The sequence below is a fragment of the Neodiprion fabricii genome, chromosome 3, assembly GCF_021155785.1.
Source record: "Neodiprion fabricii isolate iyNeoFabr1 chromosome 3, iyNeoFabr1.1, whole genome shotgun sequence".
Taxonomy (NCBI): domain Eukaryota; kingdom Metazoa; phylum Arthropoda; class Insecta; order Hymenoptera; family Diprionidae; genus Neodiprion; species Neodiprion fabricii.
In genome coordinates, this window is record NC_060241.1 from 32223669 (window position 1) to 32233600 (window position 9932).

At 34.7% G+C, this 9932-nt stretch overlaps 3 protein-coding genes across 6 annotated transcripts; 1 reads left to right on the forward strand and 2 right to left on the reverse strand.

Moving 5' to 3' along the window:
* Nucleotides 1–1422: 1422 nt before the first annotated feature.
* Nucleotides 1423–3789, reverse strand: LOC124178992 (RING finger protein narya). 3 transcript variants are annotated; one of them, XM_046562900.1, is made up of 5 exons: nucleotides 3634–3789; nucleotides 3243–3388; nucleotides 2494–2675; nucleotides 1974–2194; nucleotides 1423–1837 (listed from the first exon to the last, which is right to left on the reverse strand). In XM_046562900.1, the coding sequence occupies exons 2-5, from the start codon at nucleotides 3349–3351 to the stop codon at nucleotides 1600–1602; spliced, it is 750 nt and encodes a 249-aa protein (XP_046418856.1). In that variant the 5' UTR covers nucleotides 3352–3388; nucleotides 3634–3789; the 3' UTR covers nucleotides 1423–1599. The 3 variants fall into 3 exon arrangements, with proteins under 3 accessions (XP_046418856.1, XP_046418855.1, XP_046418857.1); XM_046562899.1 differs by having other exon boundaries at nucleotides 3243–3789; XM_046562901.1 differs by lacking the exon at nucleotides 2494–2675 and having other exon boundaries at nucleotides 3243–3789.
* Nucleotides 3790–3993: 204 nt separating this feature from the next.
* Nucleotides 3994–7962, forward strand: LOC124178991 (septin-1). Of its 2 annotated transcripts, none has more exons than XM_046562896.1 (6): nucleotides 3994–4389; nucleotides 4940–5132; nucleotides 5275–5533; nucleotides 5774–6139; nucleotides 6484–6588; nucleotides 6719–7962. In XM_046562896.1, exons 1-6 carry the CDS (start codon nucleotides 4366–4368, stop codon nucleotides 6849–6851), a joined length of 1080 nt encoding a protein of 359 aa, XP_046418852.1. In that variant the 5' UTR covers nucleotides 3994–4365; the 3' UTR covers nucleotides 6852–7962. The 2 variants fall into 2 exon arrangements, with proteins under 2 accessions (XP_046418852.1, XP_046418854.1); XM_046562898.1 differs by lacking the exon at nucleotides 3994–4389 and adding an exon at nucleotides 4402–4674.
* Nucleotides 7101–9731, reverse strand: LOC124178993 (mitochondrial import inner membrane translocase subunit Tim22). Its single transcript, XM_046562902.1, has 5 exons — nucleotides 9606–9731; nucleotides 9264–9524; nucleotides 8897–9081; nucleotides 8673–8745; nucleotides 7101–8305 (listed from the first exon to the last, which is right to left on the reverse strand). Coding segments are annotated over exons 1-5 (603 nt in total). The 5' UTR covers nucleotides 9607–9731; the 3' UTR covers nucleotides 7101–8222.
* Nucleotides 9732–9932: the final 201 nt, after the last annotated feature.

Sequence of the window (9932 nt, forward strand, 5' to 3'; positions counted from 1 at the left end):
ATAGTAACGTAGTTTTACCAGAGCATTTTCTTATCTTTCTTGAATAGTACCGAAAACTAAGTTTGTTTATTCCTACCTGTGTTGAAAAACAATGTCCGCCTCTCATCGCCTTTTCATTGAATATCCTCTTTAAATTTGATAGATTTCAATTCTCGAGAAGGTTTACACCTTATGTCGACTGATTTTACTCTTAATATTTTTCTCATTCATTTTAAAAACACTTTTATACTCTCATCATATTATACGTTATGAATGAATTCTTTTGAGACACACGAGTCTTTCAAAAATATTCCCTCTTACAATGTACATGCCTTTACTGATTAACCGCAAGTTGCTTTGAAGAATGTAAAAATCTCTATCATTGATTATTTACACCATTTCATAATAATTAATTGCAAGTTATTCACAAATTTAGCAAATTAAATTACTGATCCAGAGTTCTAGCTTGTTGTTTTCGTTGCACAAATTCATAGTTGAACTGTTCCTTGTTATGGATTAGGAATAATATACCCTATATCCATCCAAGTAACTTTATGTACACAATAAAAAAATCAAGAAGTTACCATATTTTTTTACATTACATGAAATTGGTCAAAAACGTAGCGAGACTAAACGGACTGAATTTTGGATATTAAATTTCATTCTATTATGAATTGAAGTTACGACTGAATGGTCTGTAGGTAGTGGATTGGGAAAACTGAGAAGTTATTTGTTCTCCTGTATATTAACTCTGTAAATTTCTGTATATAAACACCTTGATAATATTGGTAAGTTTAATGAATGTCTATGTGTTATAATTAATGATGGCAAGTGAGGTTACGATTCTATGTAAATAAAATAAGTCGAGTCTTACTTGCTGTAATAAAATCAATTAAAAAAAAAAAGAAAAAATGAAGTGAATAAGTCATTGATGCATCAACATCGCTTTTCTCCGTCATATTACCAAGTAAAAATATCGCTTCATGCATTAATTTTTGCAGGCATAGCATTTGTCAGTTTGCTTTAATTTTTTATTAAAAATATTCATATTATTCGAGAATCATTTCTTATTATACTTTTATTTTAAATTCTGAAATGTGGAAACGCAATGAAGTAATACAATTAATATCTACAGCTAAAGGTATTTCCTTAAATTGGTAATAGAGCTTAATTTAGTTTTCTGATTTAACATGTTGAGAATATGTATAATGTGTACCATAAGATTTACAGGTAATAACGATAATGTTAGAAACGTACGTAATTTTTTCTTCTTTTAAACTGCTTTGAAATAAAAACATATTCTTTCAGAGATTCCTTGGACTACGCAATGAGAAATGGAGTCGTATATCGAACGATACATGTACTATTTTCAATTGGGCTACAGATATGCAGTCATAATTATGAAAGTATTTATTGCATATCTGTTTGTCAAATACACTTGATTGAGTCATGTTACGTTCAAAATACTTGACATAAACATAACATTTTGTTTGATATGAATGAAACAAATATAGAATCATCGTGTCATTGGATAATTATATGATGAGTATTAATAAGTTTCACGATGAATGTTATTAATACAATGACAATATTGTTATTTCGAAGATAAGCTTTTTACGACTATGATAGATTCATTGACCCCAAACACCCAGGGTTTCTATTCATTGGTGTGAAATCAACAGAAGACCCAGTGCCCCTAGTCCTCAAAACTTTATTCATGGTCGGAATTTGAAACTCTCTGTTACATTCTGATAGTGACGTAACATACTGTCTACCAGAATGCGATGACAGGCTGAAGTTATTTGAGTTGGTACTCAGTGGGGTAGAAAAAGTGACCTTCGAATCATTTGGCTGGTATCTGTAAAGAAATTTTGAATGAGTAATTTTCTAAAATATGTTACCTCAGTATATCAGAGCAGAATTTCATCTCTCCTGAAATGAAGGAATGATTGGATTTGGAACTGGTATTATACTTTCAATGTCACATGAAATACCTTTTTTTATAAGGGTATTGATTCAATGTAGATGCACCACTACTTTGACTTTGGTTACTCAGAATGTTACTGTATGGGCTGTTCTGGCTGTTTTGAAGGGCCAACTTTAGTTGGATATTTTCATGTTCTAATCTGCGTATCTTTTTTGTTTCGTCTTTAAGCTTCACAATTTTCATCTCCATACTTGCACATATTTGCTTCACACATGTGTATTTCTTTTCCTGAAAATTCAACAGTGTGAACTCTAGTTAAACTGTGATGCCGAGGAAATGTGAGAAAACGTAAATAGTTTCTGAAAGCTTGCTTTGAGTTTCTGCACGCCCCATTTTTGTCAGGTAAGTTACACTCCTGAAATTATAACTTCTAATATTTATGTTCCAAAATAATTTACCCATTATCAGAGAGCTTCAAATATTACATAATTCTGTACTGACAATGAGTGTTATTGCTTTTGAGGCATAAAAAATTATAGATGACTTTTTCACATGAGAATAATATATTGGAATGAAATAACACATACGATTTCATAGTATCTTTTTGCCACAATGCGATTTTGCTCCTCTTGGAAAGTAGCGATATTTACTATCTGCTGTAGGGTATCTCTTAGGGATGAAAAGTATGAAGCGATATGACTTTCCAATGGTTCTTGCAGGCGTATCGTGGCCACACCGATTGCATTGCATATGACGCATTGTTTTTCTGCTGCATTTTGACGCAATGAGATGTGTTTATGAATGGCAAGAATATAATGGAAACAGAATATTGTCATTGTTGAACTGTTTCATAATTATTGGATGCTGCGCATAAAATTTTATTCAGGCTTCATCTATAAGATGAACAGATGGAGTGGAAATTGATTCAACATTTTTTTTTGGGATCCAGCTTTTACGGTGACTTGAAATTATACCTTCTAAGCGAAACGAATGTATTATATGACTCATCTTTGCTGGTGTAAGTACTCAGCGGTAAATGAAACTGAATTCATTTACAATGATATAGCGGAATGGAAAAAATATTCAAAGTGTTCAGATGATGAAGTATAATAGCTGCAAAAATATTAGTGATTTGCCAAGAAAAGCTTTTTGTCATTTCAAATATCGAACAATTGGAGTAGTTCTCTTGTATTGCAACAGATAACAATTGAAATTAATACATTCTTAGTTCGCATTGCAGATTTTTTGTGTGATTAATCTTTGCAACTTAGATCTTGATTTCTCCCAATTTAATTATAATTATTCATCTAATACCTTATTATTGTATATCTTATACCTTGGCCGATACATTTTTGGCAATAGACATGTCCACATTTAGTCAGAGTGAAAGGTTCCTTCGCAACTTCAGCTCTGGTGTAGCAGTTGTTACAACGAATCCACCTCATGGCTTGGAATTTGATAATCTGCTATTGTATGTATGCTCTATAAGTAAGTTTCACAAGAAAATGTTATTAAACAATGAGTCTCACTGATTGTGAGAGTGCGACAAAATCCTACGACTATTTTTTATCTGAATATCACTGAATTCCGTTGGACAAGTTTTTGTAGTAAGGTGTTTGGTTACGAAGTGTTTCCACTTGAAAATTTGGCCGTTCTTTGTTTTTGCTGTTATATGAGTTTCGAATGAATATTTAGGCCAGTAGGCAATCTTCTTCGGATTAATGCACCTTACAAGTGATCTTCTTTACATTTAGCATGTAAGTTGTGCGATTTCCGGTCCCGAAATACTTCACAAGCGAACTAACGGTGCGACCGTGCCTAAGGCGGTCAAATTCGTGATGAGAATAGTTAACAATCGGCAATTTTCATGACAAAACGGTTCCTCAACGTACAATTCAAAATCGAACAGCCGCGAATGTAGCTCTGAATTCCTATTGGTCGGTCGTCCTGGATGTGATGGGCTGCTTCGTGCCACGCCTCAGCAACCCCCTTCCCCGCCCGCCGTGCGTTGGATTTTCCTCATTGCACACACACGAGTGTGTTTCATGATGATTTCATGTATGAACGCAATGTTCTATGTTCCGCTGTACACGAGTGTTCCGAATACATGCGACAAATATTTCGGGCCAAATCGGTGCTGCGAGGCAGATATCACGATAGGCGAACGAGGCGTGCTGCCCCAGATTCAGCCAATCGGTGCTACGAACCTGGGGGAAATTAGCCTAGGGAAAATATTCGCGATATAATATGGAACACGGGCTTTGCAGTCGGAGGGGCTGCTCGCACACGTTACTCATATTTTTTCATCTGTCAATTTCAGGGCTTAGATAGGCTTGAGCTTGATCAACCGGGACACCCAGAGTGCGAATAATTATACGAGCGACGCATCGGTGAGAAAAGTGGATTAAAAGTGATAATCGTGAGTCTTCGATACATAGTTTGAACTGATCTAGGTAAGAATGTCGAGCGAAAGCGTCAAAACGGTGAGTGTATTTCATTACAGCTTAACGAAGCACTCGTTTGTATGCATTATCTTGCCATTTCGAGGGAGCATGCAGATTGTAAACAAAGGTCCAGATAATATTTTGCTAGCTCTACTAGTATTTGGATCGTCGTGTTTTTTAAAATTCCATTCGTTTTTAACCAGGATTCTACTTGGCTCGAGGAAACCTTTGATGAATTGTTTTATGAGAAACCGGACGTATGGGGAGATAATATTATTGCAACGTTAAATACACACATGCATGCATGCTGCACCTAACCCCTAGGTCGTGCATTCTTTTCAGATTAGTCATGTCATTGAATCAATAACACTGTTTTCAAATAGGATTCCGTCCAATTTCAATGGAACAACAATGTTAAGTCACCACTTCTGGTATTAGGAAATGAAAATTTCCTTCATTTGCTATAGATATTATGTCGGGTATGCGGAAGTTGGTGACTTTTTTCAAAACTTGCGACTTTCTTTTGTCCCATATTTATCAGCACCACAATTCGATCTAGTATTTGTATTCATTTATAAATTTACCGCAGTTTGCCAGCCTTGAGACACCTGGATATGTTGGCTTCGCTAATCTGCCAAATCAGGTTCATCGAAAGTCTGTTAAAAAAGGGTTCGAATTTACTTTAATGGTCGTCGGAGAGTCGGGCCTTGGAAAATCAACGCTAGTGAATAGCCTCTTCCTCACAGATTTGTACCCGGAAAGAATTATTCCTGACGCAGTTGGTTAGTACATACAGAACTGGCTAATTTCTGTATTTTCATATGTATCAATTTATATCCTAATAAATCAATAAATATCTACAACAATCGATAAATGATTCCCAGTGCATTGATATTTTACTGCGTCTTATACATTTTTTTTTAGAAAAAACGAATCAGACTGTGAAGCTCGATGCTTCAACTGTAGAAATTGAGGAACGCGGTGTGAAACTTAGATTGACAGTAGTGGACACTCCTGGATACGGAGATGCTATCGACAATACTGACAGTTTCAGAGCCATTATTCAGTATATTGATGACCAATTTGAAAGATTTCTTAGAGACGAAAGTGGCCTTAATCGTAGAAATATTGTGGATAACAGAATCCATTGCTGTTTCTACTTTATATCTCCGTTTGGTCACGGGTAAGCATTAACCAACGTTTGTACTGTGGAATATGAACATGACTCATGTTTAAGGAAAGACTTTTGGAAATAAATACTTGCTTGAGAATTATGTAGCATGGAATTGTTCGTTCACTCGCAGAATAAGTTTTTTCATAATATAATTACAACATTACAATCTCTGCCCTTCCCCATTTGTAGAAGTTAACTTATTCTAATCCTTTTTAGAAAATCAAATTCACTAACATAGTGTGTCTTCAGGTTAAAGCCTTTGGATATTGAATTTATGAAACAACTGCACAACAAGGTCAATATTGTACCAGTAATAGCAAAGGCGGATGTGCTGACGAAAAAGGAAGTTCTTCGTTTGAAGAAACGTGTTATGGAGGAGATCGAAGGCAATGGTATCAAAATATACCCACTTCCAGACTGTGATAGCGATGAAGATGAAGATTACAAGGAACAAGTGAGACAGTTGAAGGAAGCAGTACCATTCGCAGTTTGTGGTGCAAATACGCTCTTAGAAGTCAAAGGGAGAAAAGTTAGGGGACGATTGTATCCGTGGGGTGTTGTGGAAGTAGAAAATCCTGACCATTGTGACTTCATAAAATTGAGGACAATGCTTATGTAAGTCTTGAGCATAATTGATATCATGTTCCATTAAACTTTAGAGAACGAGGATTTGGGATTCTTGGTGTCCTTCAGAAAATGCATAACAAAGGTATCTAATATGTTAAAACTATCATAGGTAAAGTGTCGATCATGCGTCGCCCCTGTATACGGGTGTTCTCGTCCTCTAAAGGTTAATATTTGCACAATTCATTCTATCGTGCTATTCAAGGCTAGTGTAACTACTTGTGTTGCATCAAGTTTATAATTATTCTTTTGTACATTTCATGAAACTTGAGCTGAAAAATTCATATTCCCATTTCTATTGATTGTTATAATGCTTATATCTCTACATTTTACAGAACACACATGCAAGATCTCCAAGAAGTTACGCAAGAGGTTCATTATGAAAATTATCGTTCTGAAAGATTAGCTAAAGGAGCTCCTGCGCCACCGAGACGTCAAACGTATGTCACCCAATGGTTTGACCCTGAGAAGTCTATGAATTTCATGATCAATATATTTATACACTAGTGGTTTATAATTTATTTTTGCTTGAATTATTTTATAATTGGCCGAATTATTTTCAACTCACAGGATTATAGAGTCAGAAAAGACGAATACTGTGAGCGAAAAAGACCGTATTTTACAAGAAAAGGAAGCGGAATTACGACGCATGCAGGAAATGGTGGCTCAAATGCAGGCCCAAATGCAACAACAACAACCTTAGAATTGAAGAATATTTAAATATATCTTGAGGATAAAATCTCCATCTTGCCAGGTGCCAAAAGTCGAAAGAAACTACAGTACTGTCTTAAATTTTGATTCGTAAAAAGGAGTGGTCCAATAATTGGTATTAATTTTGGAATTTGCCATTCCGAAATTCCAAATCAGAATCGATTTTATTTTACCACCAATTCATAGGACGTAGTACAATTTTTTTACTTCTCATCATAGTTTATGATTTTTTAATTGTGAATGTTTATGTGCTGTGGGACGTGCATATTGAGTGATAGAAGCTAAACCAAAAAAACAAAATAACCAAGACACAAAAACATTTGTTACTTACATATCTGTGTGCATTGTAAAGAGAAATATGAAGAGTGCCTTGCAGTATTTTTTTTTTAAACGAAATGTGTATCATTTTAGCCAACTTGTTCTGCACAACCCGCACTTTTACATAATTATTTAGTGAAAATTAATTTCAAAAAAAACTTTTTGAGGTAGAATAAATATGACAATATCGAGCCATTCCTGACAAGAAGATTAGTGAATTTCTTATACTAAAGGTATAAAGATACCCATTAGTTTTTGCTTGCAATGTTAATAACAATATCACATATCCGCGCGATATTTATGTTTTCTATGTTGAAATACGTTCCATATTGTATGTGCGATATGAAGTTAAAAAAATCTCATAATTCGTACAAAATTTCCTCATATCAAAGTTATGATTAAATATACTGCCAGTTTTAGGTATTGCAAATTCCTGAATGTTAACAAGCAATTAGAATCGTATTAGGTAATGGCGAATTTCGAATATGAGAGAAGAGTATATATTTTCTATAAATAAAATAGGTTTAATTGTTCGTTGTGACAATGCATTTACTCTGTACTGATCTACATATAATACTTTTTTCATCTGTATTTAAGTGGAATTTTTCGGCTTTATACAATTGTATTTTCTAAGTGAAAGCCTTTTATTATTCCTCACCTTTATTAGGAGGCATATTACCCTAATATCATTTTTATTGGCATTGAGAAAGTGAAGTTTGATCAAGGAATTGTCAACTATTTTGAAAATCTTTAAGTAGGTAGATACCGTAAGTGTGTAAGAAATTTTAATGCAAGAAAAATGTATATGAACTATTTTATTATAGATTAACAGATATTTACAACTCCTTCGTCAAGCCAAGTGATTTTAATCTAATAATTAAGTCTTATCCTGTGTAAAATTTTGATCTTCTCTATATTTTAATTTGAAAAAAATATATATTATTGACATAAAAATTACTTATTCAGCTTTTATTACACTATTCTTGCATATTATTTACAGTTAACAAGTATTATACAATAAATATTTTAATGTTGTCTAAAAAATTCAAGATTTATGCATATAGTAATCTATCGCTGTCGAAAATGCTGCAAAACCCGCAGCACCAACAAGACCCGCTTTCAGTCCAGCTAAAAATATTAGGTAAAATAATAAATCACGAAGTTTTAACTGTTTTGAGTTTGACAATGACATTGTAATTTTATAATACGTGTATTATAAGTTTCGCTAATTTTGTACAAATGTATGACAGATTTGTTCTGCATTTTGAGAGATTTTATTTGAAAATAATGTGTAAAGAAGTAGTTTTTCAAGTATATGTTTAATTTCGAATAGGTATAAGAGAATCTTTAAACCAACTTGGGTTTGAGCGATTGGATTTTAAAATGTGAAATTTTATTGTAGTGTAACAACAGGTTTGAGGCATCACAATCTTAGAAAAATCAAAAAAAATCTGAGTATATGCAATGATCAAGGGTGTAAATCGGTCTAACTTACCTCTAAGACCGATAAGTCCACCTGTCACACCACCAGCATAAGTGCCGTTTCGCCAGTCAGACTTTCCCCTGTACTAAAAAGTAAGGGTCATTATACTATTCCAACCAGATTCATATATGATCTTTCAAGTAGAAATAGGGAGTACAATAACATTCCGAAAAGTAATCAAGTTACCAACTGGAGAATAAGTCAAATTATTGTTAGTGCTATAACGTAAATCTTACTGTTTCTATGGTACATTCAACGGCTGAGAATACACATCCTACAACAGCAAAGTTTTTGGCATATCCAAGTGTCGTCATCTTCATTTCTTTGAATATTTCACGTGCTGTTTGCTGTTTTTCTACGCTAGCAACGTTTGGATTTACACTTGAAGAAAATAGACCGATAGCTGCACCAAGACCGTAGCCTATCGACATAATTCATCATGAGTCAGTAATGTGTATTCTTGAGATTAGGAAAACTTCATGTGCGTGACCACTTATAAATCAGGATCAAGATATGCACTTTATTTTTCAATCCTAAGTAATCTTCCATTTTACCTACAGGTGACGGGATTAGCGCAACCATTGCTAACGAAAAACTACATACCCATAACGCAACTCATGAAGCTTTTGAAGATGCAGCTCTCCATGACAGACTCCATGAGTTTCTCGTCGTTCGTTTTTATCCTGACGGGACCCATCACTCTAGGTATAATGATATTCTCTCTGAAACGTTGTTGAGTGCCGACCAAATGAACGGCTATTTTATCCATGTCAGGATCATTCATAAATACTCTCTTATCTCCTTCGGGAGTCGGTGGCGGCTTGGGTGGGTTGAAGGAAAACATCTCTTTGCGATTATTGCGCACTGGGATATGCGAAATTTAACACTCTTCTTTTAGAAATTAGTCAAACTACGTGAGGCACATTATAATTCGGAAATACATATTTTGGAGGTTAGGGCTTGGTTTGGTCGTTGACTGAAGAATATAAAGACAGTTGCCCTAATGGGCTTTGAGGGCTTTGGTATGACAACCGAAAATCGTCATGCGCTTGCGCTCCCTGAGACGTTCCTACGGTAGAGTTGAGAACTTGCTGCAGAACATCAGAGAGTTACCGATTTCGACATGATGCGGGCTGCATTCACCTTCAGAGTATCACAGTCTTCGCAATGGTACGCCCAAGCCAGTACTTAGCCTGTGTGTACTTACTGATTGGTTGGCAATACAAGGAATTAATGATCAGTGCAAATTTCTTTCAAAATTTGTAGCAAAAC